Genomic DNA, 15,258 nt, shown 5'->3' with positions numbered 1-15,258 from the left:
TGCCATTTGCAGCTCAGCTCTCACAACGTCCTGAGCAAGCTGCCTTCTGTCCTTTTGTTCCCCAAACCAGGTGTATGATGGACAGCGATGACGAAGTTCGGGACAGAGCAACGTTCTACTTGAATGTACTTCAGCAGAGACAGATAGCCCTGAATGCTGCTTATATTTTTAATGGTCAGTGGTAGAAAGAAATGTATGCGTGCCTGAAGTGTGAGCTGTTACTTCACATTCCGTATTATGGGTGGGTTTAGTTGCTGTAAGAATAATTTTCTGTGATGCATCTGGGGGTAACGTGGGTCAGAATAACTGGAAGAAATGGACCCATGTGTTTCTTCTGGCACTAGTGCTTTCCTCAAAGGATTTGTGTCAACTGAGAGTGGCAGACTTAGCAAAACATGGGAGGGATTGTCTGGGTAAATAGAGCAGGAATATGGGCTGGGCTTTTTTTCATCATTGCCTCTTCCTTCACTTGAGACAAGTTTCTTAACCTTTGCACTGTCTTCTCCGTCGCAAAATGCAGATGACATATCTTGTTGTGAGGGCTGGTTATAAAAATGTATTAGAGTTTATGCCAGAGAGATTATGCAGCAAAGTATTCAATGATTAAGATCATTGCAATGTGACTTCTCTCAAGTGAACTGTTGCGACTCCAATACTCTGGAATGGCAACTTAGTCTCTGTCATCTTCAGAGCAGCTTTTTCATTCTATGCAGTGTCTTGAAGCACTTCACACGTGTGCGTGTATACAAGTGTCTGTATGTGTTTACTGAGAAGCGAAAGTACTTCTACCAGCTTTTTTATTAGCCCAAGTCCAAACCGTATCTGTGTAGTTGTAAACTCCGGATTCCGTGCAAGGGTATTACTCTGCAGCCTGAGCTACAGAGAAGAGCTTTTAAAATAATTTTCCTTACCTGATCTCGAGGGATGGAAATGTAATGCTGATTCAGACCCTGGCACCTTGTTGATTCTGGGGCAGTGAACCTCATTAACACTGAAATCTTCTGCCTGTGATTCTGCTTTGCAGGGCTGACCGTCTCTGTTCCTGGAATGGAGAAAGCCCTGCACCAGTATACACTGGAGCCTTCCGACAAACCTTTTGATATGAAAACAGTTCCCCTGGCTACCGCGCCAATCTTCGAACAGAAAGCAGGTAACGCTCAGGCTTCCTTTAAATAGAAGAGACTGGAAGCGTTCGTGTTGCCGTAATGATATTTGATGCCTGTAAACTTGGCTGCTGCCCTCGCAGTGGGGTCAGGCCAAGACAGAGGTGACTCGGCTGAATGCCTCACAGTTTACTGTCACAGGCTTTGTGTAGGTAAGCCTGCCTGATCTTCACAGAGGAAAAACAGAACCTCTTCCAAAGAAATACGGATTGGCAAGATTGCATTATTCATTCAGCTAATCTTGTTATCGGATGGAAGTTTGTACATCATCAGAATTAATCTGCTCATAGATGTTTGAAAAAGGCGCATTCCAGAAGCGCTAAGTCACTTCGCTGGCTTTCTTCCATGGTCTTGCACAATTCTTGCATCTTGACCTTGCACAAGCTTTCTAGAGAAGGTTTTTTTTTTTTTTTTTTTTCCCCCTTCTCATTTTCCCTTCCTATCTGTTAGATATGGGAGATAGGAGCTGCGTTATTTCGAATTACATGGGTTACGTGCTCTCACGCAGAGTAAATAAGTTAATGCCTTCTGAGAAACGGCAGCTTGTCTTGTAAATTGCTGTTCTCATATATCATGGCGGTGGTCATGTTGTATGCTGAAGCTGGAGCAGTCACGCAGTCAGTGTGGTGAGCTTTTTGCTGGCTGTTCCAGACTGAAGTGCGCTTTCTTCATCGTGACTCAAACGTCTCTCTTCTCTCCTTGCAATCCAGTATTGCCTAGCAGAAAATACTCTAGTGTGTGTGAGGAGCTGGCAGTGATAAGGAGCAGGATGTGTGAAACGCTGCAGGCTAATGAATTTTTAGTGGAGCTATAAAGGCATTTAAAACTCCCCGTTGTGGAATTGACAGCATGATGTCTCTGCTTTTCTCATCACAGAGATTGCCTTAGTGACCAGCAAGCCTGAGAAAGTTGCTCCTTCGCGTCAGGATATATTCCAAGGTATGAGGGGAGATCAGCGGGTGTCCGGTGCTTGAAGCAGGGGGAGGATCGCTACGGATGAGGCGGGAGCAACGAGCAAACCTGTCGCTGAGTGTCTGTCGTCGTCTTCTCCTTTCTGTGCAGAGCAACTGGCAGCCATTCCAGAGTTTAAGAGCTTGGGTCCATTATTCAAGTCTTCAGAACCGGTGCAGCTCACAGAAGCAGAAACAGAGTATTTCGTCCGTTGTATTAAACACGTGTTCACAAACCACATTGTTTTCCAGGTAAGGGAAATTAAAAGCCCCTGTGAGGGTGCAGTAGGGGGTCAGCCGTTAGTGAGGCCAGGGTGTAGTATGAACAGCATTGCCACTGCACCCTGGAGAAGAGAGCTTCCCCCTTAAGGGAGTTGCACAGTAAAGTTAAGAGGGTGTGTGTTGCCTCAAAAACGATCCAAAAAAGGGTTGTAACCCCTATCCATCTGCTAGAGAATTCTGGTAAAATTGGAGAGAAGCTGTTCAGTGAGACCGACTTGGGAAAAACTTGATTGGAAACGTTTCTCCTGTGCTTGAGTCCTCTTCAATTTATTCTTCTGCAGTTTGATTGCACAAACACGTTAAACGATCAGCTGTTAGAGAGAGTCACCGTGCAGATGGAGCCGTCGGATGCTTACGATGTGATCTGTTGCATCCCAGCACCCAGCCTGCCCTACAACCAGCCAGGCATGTGTTACACCCTCGTGCACGTGCCCCAGGATGACCCCACTGCAGGTAACGATTGCGAGGGAATAAAGGAATTGCGAGGAAAATAAAGCTTTTTGAGAACAGCTGTTACAACGTTCAGGGTGTGGGATTTGGTGAGTGCATACTGAGATTCTAGCGCTGTTCTTCTCACGTGTCTTACTTGCTGGTTTTTATGCAGGACCTGTGTTTGTGCAGAACAGTGTGCATGCTTTTTAACTGATCGTTGGTACTGGGTGATTAAAAATGAGTTGGTAATGAGGCCTGGAGAGCACGCAGGTAATACAGGAAACTGAACGTGTTCGCTTGAGTCAATGAAAGCAGCACGTTTGAAAACGTGGATGCTTGGTGGTACTCAGGAACAGACTCAGTCAAAGGAAAACGCAAGTGGAGACGAGTGACTGGTAACTTGGGCCTTCGCAAATTCAGCTCATGCAAATTTTCCTCTCCCTAGAGAATTAGAAACTGCTGTGAAATTTAGGAATGAGTGATTTTCGTGTGCATAAAGCTTCTTTCTTAATTTGTTCATATGCAAAAGAAACTCTGCTGGATTTGGAGTTGATTTAACGTGACTCAGCTTATCAGCGAGGTGAATTTCCTGGTTAACACTTTAACCAGAGAAGATCAGAACTGGTCTGAATTCCCTGAACTGTGCTTTTGGATCATAATCCGCTTGTCAGAAATCCTTGCAGGGTTTCTGCTGGCGGCTAGTGCTGACCGATTGCGCTGCAGCACCCTGCAAGTCATGGGGCCAGTGCCTGTTACGCTACGGCCGTGGCATACTCCTCCTCTGAGATCCTCATTTAGTCTTCATCTTGGAGTCGGGGGGAAATTTTAAGTGAAGCAGAGAAGTGCTCTGACCACTGCCGTGTCTGTATCTTCTGGGGAAGAGCTTACTTATTGTCTTCTCAATCCTTTTTGGGAAGCAAGGGCTCAGGCAGAAGAAACTGCGCTACTAACCTGTGAGGGCTTTCCCTTTCCTCCCCAGTTGCTTGTACTTTCAGCTGCACGATGAAGTTCACCGTTCGGGACTGTGACCCAAACACAGGAGTGCCAGAAGAAGATGGCTACGATGATGAGTATGTGGTGAGTTCAGGACTGTTTTTCTTTTTTCCTGTCGCTGATTCTGGCCGTTGGGCTGACAGTTTCCTTTCAGACCTGAAGCCAGTAGAAAGATCAGGGGATCTGCCTGAAACACTTCCAAAATACCCAGAGCTTGTGACTGTTTAGATCCTTACCCAAAAATAAGCTTCTGCCTAAAGTTCGTTTAACTTTAGTGTCCTGTGGAGACGAGATTTGTGGGTGTAGACATGAAAGCAGCAATAACTTCCGGTGTCCCTTCTCAGAACCGTGGCCCAACCTTTTTCTTCAACCCCCCAAGCATTTGCACCTCTGTTGTGTTCCTGTTACCAGTCGGCGCGTTACAAGCTGGATCTCAGGAAAGCGCCTGACTTTGGGGCTTGGGGGAGGTAGAGGCTGCTTCTGGGTTCTGAGACTGCCTCTCTCCTTGCATGTCCAGTAAGGCTGAGAACGGGCTTTGACTTGAAAAGCAATTGCCCCATTTTTTGCTCTCCTTCTGTCTCTCTGATCATTTTGTGTGCATGTTTTTAAGCTTTGCAGATGACCACCATAAATACTGATATTCTCCTCTGCTTTTTAGCATAGTATTATACGTTTCTCCTGAAATTAAAGGCAGGCATGCCGGAGTTGTCTTGGCAAAACGCTGCTGTCCCTCTTCCGAAGATGAGGTTCCTTTCTGTAACTGGCAGCTGAAACTCTCCCTTGCTTTTCTCTGTCAGTTGGAAGATTTGGAGGTGACGGTGGCTGATCACATCCAGAAGGTTTTAAAGCCGAACTTCGCAGCTGCGTGGGAAGAAGTGGGAGATGACTTTGAGAAAGAAGAAACCTTTGCGCTGAGTTCAATTAAAACCCTCGATGGTGAGATGGTCTCTCCTCGTTTATTGGTGACCCACGTAGTAATCCTGGTAAATCTGCCATGATGGGGAAATAATTAGTGTGGTAGGAAGAGGAGGAGGAGGATTTGGTGCCTTCCGATGTGACATTGTCGCAGTGACGAGGGTTTTTGTTGTAGTTTGGGATTACAGTGAGCAGAAGCTTGGCAGAGCTGTCATGCTGAGCCTTGTTGAAGGGAAGGGTGCGTTCCTAGGCTAAGGCAGCAGAAGGACGTTACACGTTAGCTGCGGTGGTGAGGCAGCAACCAAGATCACGAATGAAAAATGATTAAGCCGTGTGGATGCTTGGAGAACGTTCTTTGACTGAGAACCAGTTCTCACAGAAAGCTTGGCACCAGCCTGGAGCTAACTTTCTTTTCCGATCCCTCAATGCAGAAGCTGTCAATAACATCATCAAGTTCTTGGGCATGCAGCCCTGCGAGCGATCAGATAAAGTGCCAGAGAACAAAAATTCTCACACGCTCTACTTAGCTGGTACGTATTCACGCTGCTGAGCCCGGTGTTTCCCTGTCCCCACACAGACAGATTTTCCCTAAATGAAGGGAAACGGGTTTGGGGATTCTGCTCCCATAAAGTTTTGCTCTGTAAAAAGCTGCGAGCTGAATGAAGCTGGTGCTGGTCTTGCAGCCTGCTGCTGTGGGTGCACTCGGGCTAGGCTCTGTGCCTCAGCATGGAGGCATTCTGCCTGTGGGAGCAGCAGCAAAGCCTTCCAAAGAACTTCCAGAGAAGACACCTAACTTATTTCCTTGCCAGTTGTTATTTTGGAAGTGGATTCCTATGAACGCTTTGTTTTCAAGTTCCTGCCTCTGAAGACTCATCCTAAATTGGCCTGCAGTACCCACAACTTTTTATTTGCTGACTGTGGTCCAGGCTTACGCTTCTGGGCAATCTCTGGAAGTTAAGAACTCCACAAAACCTTCATGCAGTCGTTAAACTGCGCTGGACCTGGCATATAATGGTCCGACTGTAGGGCTGGATCTGTTCCAGGCGCAGAATGGGTAACTCCAGGTCTGTTTTCGTAGTAATGTTGGAGGGGGACTGGAGATGGCTCATCCTGCAGCCTGTTGCCTCCAAGCCCTCTGGCAGAAACCTGGGCCTGTTCTTCCTTCACGGCAGGGGCACTGAGCCAGCGGGCTGTGCCTCCCCAGCACAACTGCAGCGTGCTGCCTTCCCAAACTAAAAGTGACCTTCAACTTCCTGGCTTCTGCCCATTTAAATCTGCCTAGGCCTCCAGCAACTCATGCTGACTCCACATGATTAATTTGGGCATTAATCTGTTACCTTTGGGGTTTTTCGGGGTCACTTCACCCTCCATGCAGCTAGCCCCAGACTGTATCTGCCTCGCACTCACCAGGCTGGCTGCTCCTGGGTCAGAACTACATCGCTTCCTGAGCCCCTTACACTAGAAACTTGTCAAATGTTTCGGTGGTTTATTTTTATATATATTTTTTTGTCCCTCAGGTGTGTACAGAGGCGGTTGCGACGTGCTGGTACGGTCGAGGCTCGCTCTAGGAGACGGTGTGACCATGCAGGTGACGGTCAGGAGCAAGGAAGAAACGCCCGTCGATGTCATCCTGGCCTCCGTGGGCTGAGCTGAGCGTTCCAGCACCTCAGCTGTGGTGGAAACAGCCCTTGAAACACTAGTTGGGCGTTCCCCAGCTGTCACGCATGTAGTTTTTATTCCTCGATTTGGTAAATATTTTGTATGATGTTACAGTAGTGGCTGGCTGGTACTGAGCCTCTCCCCCGTCCCCTCCTCCCTTGACACTTACACATTCCTGTCTAACTTATTGTATCTCTGGCCACTTGCGGTAGAGCAGGGAAAAGAAAAGAGGTAGGTGGTAAGAAAACGGAAGTGGATTTTTGTCAAAACTAATTTTTATTAACAGAAAATAAACACTGGTCCAAGTGGTTGGAATTCATATGAACTACTGTTAATAAAATAGAAAATTCTTGTTCTAATTCTGTCCGCTTCCATGTCTTCAATTCAGAAAAATCAGTCTACGGGGTTGTTTACTCAGCAGAAGCCCCTTATTCTTAATAAATTTAAAACAAAGCAGTTAAAAACACCCAAAACCTGCAGCATCTGCCAACCCCCAAATTTACAGTCTTTTGAAGATTTTGCGTGAAATAGAGGAGACAAAAATCAATGTATAGAGAAATTACACTTCAACCATGAAGGTTTTTCCCTTTCTACTCTGGACTAACACTTCTCTGAGCCTCGTGTCAAGTAACACTACAGAACACTGCAGCTTTTTTGGGCTTAAAGCTGTCAAAGATGGGGAAGAAAAAGGAGGAAGGACCTGGCGGTGACTTCCTCGTGAGGGGTGCTCTGCCACACATCTCCCTGGAAATGAACTGGCGTTTCTGTCCTTACCAAGTCAGGGTGAGGAAGGAATACTGCTTTAATGCTAATTTAAACACTTCTCCCAGCTCCCTGTGGCAAAAAAAAATAAATAAAAAAATAGCTATTGCTCAGAAAAACACCTTGGCTTTTGCTAGGGCCGGTATTGCTCCAGGGACCAGGCACAAGTTTGCCCCGGTAGCACCGAGTGCTACAGCCGAGCTTTGAGGAAGCTCCCAAGACATTCCCAAGGGCAGCTAACCTAGAAACATGTCACTGCTCTTAGGAACGTGCTCCTGGCTGCCTGGGGCAAGCAGCAAAGCCTCCCCCTGAGGGCAGGAAGGACTCTTGGACCGAGGTAACTCGTGTTATGCTTCCCCTCGGGTGTCCTTGTTCTGCCCTGAGCCCTCCCGGCCAGCCAAGAAGCGAGGTAGGAAGGGCTGGAGGAGCTGTCAGCATCCTCTGACTCCTAGGCTGATGATTTTTGTCCGCGCCTCCCCGCAGGCTCATCTTTTGTGCTGCTCGAAGGATTTAACTGCGTGTGTGAACGCAGCAGGTTGGCAGCCAAACCATGGGTCGTTAGTGCAAAGTGTTGATCTGGAGATTAAAAAAAAAAAAATCAGTTTTTTCCTGCCCCCGAAGCCTGACTTGTAAACAGAGAGCAAGCAGCAGCTCAGAAGGAGTCGATGAAGCTCAGATAGGCGTTCAGGAAGCCCGCTGGATCCTCCAGCTGCGGGTAGTGGCTGATGTGGTCATCCAGCACGGACACCGTGGACGTGGGAAGCACTTTTCTGGGGGAAGAACGCAGCAAGGGGTAAGCACAGCAACCGCAGCGGGCTCAGCCTGCAGCCAGCTGCCCCTGGTGAGAGGGACAGGGCCCTCCTGCGCAGTTGGGGTGCTGTCTGTAACGTGGCTTCAGCACAAAATAAAACCCCAACAACCCGTAAGAGCTACAGCTGGCCTCTGGTCCACATGCTTGGACTTAATTCGGGTCCACTGGAGGAAAAGACAATAAATCTTAACTGTCTGACGCGGTTTTCAAATGCGTGATTGCTGCGACTGAGGATTGGGACTTTGATGCCTAAAATTGGGGAACGATTTCTAAACTTCCGAACTGCCTGGCTGCGTAGGTTACAGGTGGGGAGAAAAACCAGCCCGGATGGCAAATGAGCGGAGGGGAGAGTCTGAGACAAAATCCCCCTCGAAACGAAACCCCAGCTGCGTGCTGCCGCTCCGTGGTGGTGGCGCCTTACTTGTACAGCTGAAGGAACTCCGGGTGCGGATTCACAGGGTCCAGGGGCCCGTAGATTAAATGCACTGCAAGAAAGCCGCACAAACAGAATTTTTATTACCTGAGAACATCCCGAAGCAGGCCGGGGAGGCTTGTTGCAGTCACAACCCCCAGCAGGGAGCTCGGGGAACTTTCAGCAGGGCACTAAGCCCCCAGCCCAGCTCAGCACACGGGGCGGGGGGGGTGCAAACCAGAAGCCCAAAGGTCTTTTGCTCAGCCCCCTCTGCAAACACCAAAGCTTTCCTTGAGCTTTTCCTCGAGCTTTTCCTCGTCCTCATCACGAGAGGCTCCCACGAGGAGTGGAAGGAGCCAGCGCCTGCAGGAGACGGGCGCGATTCCCCACGTCCCCCCCTGAAACCAAAGAAAACCAAATCCTACTCACGCGGGACGGAGGTGGCCACCAGAGCCCCAACCCAGCGGTCTCTGTGCTTCTTTCTCTGGTTGATGTACTGCAAAATACTGAAGGGAAGCCCGTCGTTACAACGCTGATGACGCCACGAGGTGCCTGCGCAGCCCGGAGCTTGCTCTCGCAGCGATGCCCAAGGGCACCCTGCACCCGTGTCAGCCTCCCGGGTGCAGCGGCAACAACAAAAAAAATAAAAAATAACAAAAAAAAAAATCAGCCTTCTGGTCAGCTCCCAGCTCAGCGAACTGCCTGCTCTGTTATTTCAGCAGTCAGCAGACAAAAGGGCAGCGCAGATCACTGGCTCCAAGCCCTGCTGCTGCCAGCCCCGTGCCCTGCGGCGTCCAGGTCAGAGTCCTGCCTCCCGGCTGGGGCTGACCCCAGATCGCAGGGGAAAGGGGAACTGGCCCCGTAGTCCGGGGTCAGGGAGGTGGAAGGATGGGGTTTGCAGCCTCCCCACATCAGGTGGAAGCAAATTTGGGGCCTCTGCTCCCAGATAAACGCCACGGGGTTGTTAAAGGAGGGGAGCGGCTCCATCCGGGCAGGGCAGCACGGCTGTGAGTGAGCACCAAAGGGTTACTTAGAATCAGAGAATCCTAAAATCAGTAAGGCTGGAAAAGCCCTCCAAGATCACCTGGTCCAACCACTCCCTCCCACCAATGTTACCACTAAACCATGTCCCCAAGCACCACGTCCAACCTCTCCTTGAGCACCCCCAGGGACGGGGACTCCACCAGCTCCCTGGGCAACCCGTCCCAACGCCTGACCGCTCCTTCTGAGCAGAAATGTCTCCTCGTTTCCCACCTGAACCTCCCCTGGCGCAACTTGAGGCCGTTCCCTCTGGTCCTGTCACTGGTTACCTGTGAGAAGAGGCCGACCCCCAGCTCCCCACACCTCCCTTTCAGGCAGTTGCAGAGAGCAATGTGGTCTCTCTTGCACCTCCTCTTCTCCAGACCAACCCCCCCAGCTCCCTCAGCCGCTCCTCACAGGACCTGTGTCCCAGGCCCTTCCCCAGCTTCGCAGCCCTGCTCTGGACACGCTCCAGGGCCTCGATGTCCTTCTGGTAGTGAGGGGCCCAAAGCTGAGCACAGCACTCGAGGTGCGGCCTCACCAGAGCAGAGCTCAGGAAGATGATCGACCCCCCTGCTCCTGTTGGTTACACTATTCCTGACACAAGCCAGGATGCCCTTGGCCTTCTTGGCCACCTGGGCACACTGCTGGCTCGTGTTTAGGCAAGCATCAACCAGCACCCCCAAGGCTCCATAAAACCCCCGCTGCTTCGCTCCGGCACCAGGGCAAACAGTGGCTTTGGACCCACTTCCTACAAAGCAGGCCCGGGCTCCCACTTTTAACCAGCACGTTCACGTCAGCTGGGTTTTCAGGAGCTTTCCAAGGACGGGAAGCTGTGCTAAATAAACCCCCTGATACTCGGACTCATGGCATTTCAGGGACTGGAGCTATTTGTGGGCCGAGCTCTGCAGCCGGCGGTGACATTACAAGAATTTGCCCCAACGGGACTGCCAAGCGGGCAGCGCATCGGCCCCGTGGCTGGGCTTGTTACAAAATGCTCTTGTTACAAAAGGCAGGCAACAAGCGCCCTTTGGAGAGCCTGGTTTTTATTTTTTTATCCTTATTGTACTTTGTGATTTGGCTGGAGATTGTCCCCCACTGTCTTTGCAGCCCCCGCAGCAGGAGGAGAGGAGTCTGCGTGCCGGGCAGGACACAAACCAGCCCCACCAAATTCACACCACCAGCCCGAGGTCCTTCCGAAAACCCCAAGCTTGAAGAGAGCCAGAATTAGCTCCACTTGCAAACAAAACCCCCAAAATTCAAACCGTGCCCCCAGATTTCTCCCCATCAGCGGCCCTGTTTCTTGCCCCCCCTCGCTGCCCCGCCACGCGACGTGTCCCATTCCCAGCTGCTCCTCCATCACGCCCCACATCTTTTTTGGGGGTTAAGTGACCCCAAAGCCCAAGAGAAGCACCCGGAGGCTCCAAGCATCCTGTGCCCAGACCTCTGACAAGCTCCGAGGCGCTGCCAGCGGACAGAGGCACGCTGCTGGTGTCGAACCGAAGAGCTCCCGCGGCGCTCCCAGCTCACCTGTCAACCACGAGATGGCCGTCGTTGGTCCTCACCGCTGTCCACATGTCCCAGTACTCGGCCTGCGAAGGCTGCGTGTAGGGCCCGAAGACGGCCCCGAGCCTGAGGAGGGTCCGGGGCAGAAGGGCAGCAGCCCCGTTAGCGCGCGGCTCGGGCACGAGCCCAGGGCAGAGGCGCGCCGAGCGCTCCCAACCCTCCGCCGTGAATCCCTCGGGAGCCGCAAGTCATCCCCCAGAGATACCCCAAAGGCATCAAAGAGGGGTTGTAACAGCTGGTGAAGATATTTATTTGGTCGTGTATTGTAGGTAGAGTGGTTTAGGGTTTTTGTTGCCCCCATGATGTCTCACTTGCAGGAGAGGAGGAGTCTAGGGCATGGAGGAAAGCCATGTGGTTTATTATTAAATGCTCTGCCAACCCAACGGGAATGGCTCATGGGACCGAGGTCACTCAGATTTGGGGCAAACCTCTACTGGGACAGAGCCCAGGGATCCCTCCCCTAACAAATTCCTCAAATTCCTGCCTTCGCCCCCCTCCCTGCCCATCCCACCCGCCGCGGGAAGCACGGCGCCCCAGCTCACCCTCTGGAGAAGAAGAAGAAGTTCATCAGCCGCGTGATGACGGGGGACAGCAGGCCCCCGTCCTTGAGGACCTGGGGCAGAAGGAGAAAGCAGGCGGGCATCGCTCTCGGCGTCGGCCAGGAACGCGAATCCTGCCCCTCCGGAGCGCTTTTACCCCCCCGGGGCAGCCGCTCACCTTCTGGATGAGCCGGGGGCGGTGCGTCTCGGGGAAAATGCCTGGAAACATTTTGGAGAACGGAGCTGTGAGGGCACAGTTGTATTCTCGGCATCCCCCAGTCCTTCCCTTTCTTTCCCCTCAGCAATCTCGGTGAAAACACAGCCAGGTATATATATATACACGTCTGGAATCAACCTGGCCCGGTTCGATCCTTAATTAATTCCCCTTGTCGGAATTAGTTGCAGCGTTAGGGAAGGAGGGCAGGCACATAACCCCCCCGGAGCCTGGCTGACGGGCTCCAAGCCCCCAGGACCACCCGTGTCACCTCTCTCTGGACGATGCCACCCGGGCAAGCCTTACCTCCGTTGGATAAGCAGAGGCTCTTGATCAGGATGCTCCCAGTTCTGTTGTGCTCGTACCTGGGGACAGAGGAGGAGGAGGTGACGCGCGGCTACAACCCCTCCAGGTAGCGGTGGCACACCACCCCAGCTCGATACGAAGGAGTTTGGGAAGGAATTTAAACACCCCAGGGGCTGGGATCGGATGGGGGGGATCCTCAGATCACCCACCCTGGACGTGCCTCGGGATGAGGCCCAACAACCCCCCCCCAGGCCTTCGTTTCAGCTGCAGGAGGAGAGGGCCCGGCACCAAACCCTGCCACCCCTGATGGGAACGGGCTGCTCGGGGACACCGTGGGCCGCTCGGGGACACCGTGGGCCGCAGTGACCTGTGGAGCAGCTCCTGGGCGACCGTATCGCCGTAGTCGTGGGACAGGAGGTTGATCCTCCGGCGGTGGAGGCCGAGGTGCCGCACCAGCCCCTCGACGATGCTCGCTTGCTCGAAGATGGAGTAGCGGTGGGGCCGCTGCCAAGCAAAGCGGGGCCGCCGTGAGGGCCTGGCCCCTCAAAAAAAAAAAAACCAACAAACAACCCCAAATCCTCCAAAATAAAGCCACCAGTGGAAGAGCCTGGGGCTCGGGGCAGCGGTTCGTGATAAGTCCCACAGCAGTCGGGGCGTCCTGGGCCAGCAGCTCCCCAAGAGGGGCCCAGACGTGCTCTGGAGGCACCCCAAAGCCAAGGGGGGGGACGGGGGGGACAAGGAACCCCTTCGACCCCCCCCGCCTTTAAAACATCCCGCTCTTTTTCGGGAGGGGATCGGGGATGTGAAGAGAAACAAGCTCCTCCCGCCCCGCTACTCACGGGCTTGTCGCTGAAGCCGAACCCGACGAAATCCAGGGCGACCACCCGGCGAAAGCGCTGCGTCAGCCCCTCCCAGATCTGCGGGGGGCGAGAAAAGCGCCCCCAAAACCCACAAAGCTCACCCCAAAAGCTCTGCCGGGGAGGGAGGAATCCCGCGTCCCCGAGCCCCCTCACCTTGCTCCAGTCGTAGCTGGAGGTGGGGAAGCCGTGCAGGAGGACGACCACGTCGGAGCTGCCCTCGGCGCCGGCTGAATCTGAGGGGGGGGAAAATAGGGGTGCGGGGCACGGCACCCCCCCCCCCAAAAAAAAAGAGGTTTTTAGCCCAAATATCTCCCGTTTTCCCCCAGAAGGGGCCGTGGGGGGGTGGGGGGGGGTGAGGGGGTGGGGGTCGGCACCTCTGTAGAAGATGCTGTGGTCCTTGTAGGTGAAGAAGGCCCCGGAGGCGCGCCAGGAGAGCAGCGCGGGGGAGAGCCGGGGGGGCGGGAGGTGCAGGTACACGGCCAGGAGGGGGACGCTGAGCAGCCCCAGCTGCACCCACCGCTCCTTCATCCTGCGGGGGGGCAGCACGTGGGCCCTCACCCCATAACCGCCTCGCCCCGTAACCCCCGTCCCCAAAAGCCCCATGACCCCCCCCACCCCCCCCCCCACCCGGCCCCATAACCCACCCCCATGTCCCCAACCTACCACGTCCCCATAGCCACCCCATCCCCATAAGCCCCCCCCCCCAACCCAACAACCCCCCCCCTTGGCCCCCAATAACCCTCCCCACGTCCCCATAACCCCCCCCCCCTCCTCCATTCCCACAACCCAATCCCCCGTCCCTACAACCCCCGTGTCCCCATAGCCCTCCCCATGTCCCCACAGCCCCCCCATGCCCCCATAGCCCTTCCCGTGTCCCCACCCATACCCCCCCATGTCCCCATAACTCTCCCCACTCCCAATGCCCCCATTACCCCCATGACCCCATAACCCCCCGTACCTCCATAACTTCCTCCATGTCCCCATAACCCCCCCCACGCCCCCATTACCCCACATGACCCCCTACCCCTCCATGTCCTGATACCCCCCCACACCCCCATAACTCCTCATGTCCCCATAACCCTCCCCACGTCCCCACAGCCCCCCATACCCCCATTACCCCTCCGTACCCCCATAACCCCCATGCCCCCATAACCCCCCCATACCCCTGATACCCCCATACCCACCTACGCCCCCATGACCCCCCAATAACCCAAAACTCCTCACATGCCCCCATAGCCCCCCCACGCCCCCATTACCCCTCACATCCTCATTACCCCCCAATGTCCCCATGCCCCCCATTACCCCCATAACCTTCCATACCCCGCCATGTCCCCCTGTCCCCATAAGCTCCCATACTCCCCACACCCCCAACCCCCCCATACCCCTGATACCCCCGTAACCCCCCTATGGCCCCATTACCCCCATGCCCCCATTAACCCTCCCACGCCCCCATAACGCCCCATTACCCCCAACCCCCCCCATTACCCCATTACCCCCATAACCCCCCCATTGCCCCCATTACCCCCATAACCCCCCCATTACCCCCATAACCCCCACAACCCCCCCATTACCCCCCCATTACCACCATAACCCCCCCATTACCACCATAACCCCCATGACCCCCCCATGCCCCCATAACCCCTCCATTACCCCCCATTATATCCATAACTGCCACAACCCCCCCATTACCCCCATGACCCCCCCATTACCCCCATAACCCCCCCATTACCCCCATAACCCCCATGACCCCCCCATTACCCCCATGACCCCCCCATTACCCCCATGACCCCCATAACCCGCCCATTACCCCCAATCCCCCATGACCCCCCCATTCCCCCATTACCCCCATAACCCCCCCATTACCCCAATCCCCCATGACCCCCCCATTCCCCCATTACCCCCATAACCCCCCCATTACCCCATTCCCCCATGACCCCCATAACCCGCCCATGACCCCCCCATTACCCCCATGACCCCCATGACCCTCCCATTATCCCCATAACCCCCCCATGTCCCCATTACCCCATGACCCCATAACCCCCCCATGACCCCCCCCATTACCCCATTACCCCCATAATCCCCCCATGCCCCCATAACCCCCATAACCCCCCCATTACCCCCACAACCCGCCCATTACCCCCATAACCCCCCTGCCCCCATAACCCCCCCATAACCCCCCCATGCCCCCATTACCCCACAACCCCCATAACCCCCCCATGCCCCCATAACCCCCATAACCCCCCCATGCCGCCATTACCCCCGTAAGCCCCCCATTACCCCCATAACCCCCCCCATTACCCCCACGCCCCCCCCAGCCCCAGCGCGGCCCCACCTGGAGGCCGGAGGCAGCCTAAGCCCCGCCCCCAGCCCCGCC

The 15,258-nt window shown here is 54.1% G+C and overlaps 2 protein-coding genes across 6 annotated transcripts in view; one reads left to right on the top strand and one right to left on the bottom strand.

Moving 5' to 3' along the window:
* Positions 1 to 6,753, top strand: part of COPG2 (COPI coat complex subunit gamma 2) — a 21,045-nt gene extending 14,292 nt beyond the window's left edge. For 2 of the 3 annotated variants that reach the window (XM_040545630.1, XM_040545638.1), the window contains exons 16-24: positions 71 to 174; positions 1,025 to 1,150; positions 2,040 to 2,102; positions 2,226 to 2,365; positions 2,677 to 2,848; positions 3,807 to 3,904; positions 4,618 to 4,756; positions 5,167 to 5,265; positions 6,253 to 6,753. In XM_040545630.1, the coding sequence (XP_040401564.1) occupies positions 71 to 174; positions 1,025 to 1,150; positions 2,040 to 2,102; positions 2,226 to 2,365; positions 2,677 to 2,848; positions 3,807 to 3,904; positions 4,618 to 4,756; positions 5,167 to 5,265; positions 6,253 to 6,383 (1,072 nt within the window). In that variant the 3' untranslated portion in view covers positions 6,384 to 6,753. Of the gene's footprint in view, positions 1 to 70; positions 175 to 1,024; positions 1,151 to 2,039; positions 2,103 to 2,225; positions 2,366 to 2,676; positions 2,849 to 2,999; positions 3,223 to 3,806; positions 3,905 to 4,617; positions 4,757 to 5,166; positions 5,266 to 6,252 lie in introns of those variants that run through there. The other variant, XM_040545645.1, reaches the window with a different exon arrangement.
* On the bottom strand, positions 6,458 to 15,258 carry MEST. 3 transcript variants are annotated; one of them, XM_040545667.1, is made up of 12 exons: positions 15,217 to 15,253; positions 13,259 to 13,413; positions 13,038 to 13,117; positions 12,864 to 12,941; positions 12,392 to 12,528; positions 12,025 to 12,083; positions 11,683 to 11,723; positions 11,508 to 11,578; positions 10,930 to 11,031; positions 8,809 to 8,885; positions 8,389 to 8,452; positions 6,458 to 7,926 (listed from the first exon to the last, which is right to left on the bottom strand). In XM_040545667.1, exons 2-12 carry the CDS (start codon positions 13,410 to 13,412, stop codon positions 7,809 to 7,811), a joined length of 981 nt encoding a protein of 326 aa, XP_040401601.1. In that variant the 5' UTR covers position 13,413; positions 15,217 to 15,253; the 3' UTR covers positions 6,458 to 7,808. The 3 variants fall into 3 exon arrangements, with proteins under 3 accessions (XP_040401601.1, XP_040401593.1, XP_040401611.1); XM_040545659.1 differs by having other exon boundaries at positions 6,458 to 7,732; positions 13,038 to 13,413; positions 15,217 to 15,258; XM_040545677.1 differs by lacking the exon at positions 12,864 to 12,941.

Source organism: Cygnus olor, chromosome 1 (genome assembly GCF_009769625.2).
Source record: "Cygnus olor isolate bCygOlo1 chromosome 1, bCygOlo1.pri.v2, whole genome shotgun sequence".
NCBI classification, from domain to species: Eukaryota; Metazoa; Chordata; class Aves; order Anseriformes; family Anatidae; genus Cygnus; species Cygnus olor.
The sequence above is the reverse complement of the archived record's forward strand: the minus strand, read 5'-3'. Positions and strand labels throughout refer to the sequence as shown.

Bases quoted from the DNA above. Each gene is read 5' to 3' on its own strand.
- MEST (XM_040545659.1), bottom strand. From the start codon at position 13,412: ATGAAGGAGCGGTGGGTGCAGCTGGGGCTGCTCAGCGTCCCCCTCCTG. The intron at 12,084-12,391 runs GTCACTGCGGCC...CTCTGTCCCCAG, and splicing joins GCCCAGGAGCTGCTCCACAG to GTACGAGCACAACAGAACTG. The intron at 8,453-8,808 runs GTGAGTAGGATT...GCTTTCTTGCAG, and splicing joins GGTGGCCACCTCCGTCCCGC to TGCATTTAATCTACGGGCCC.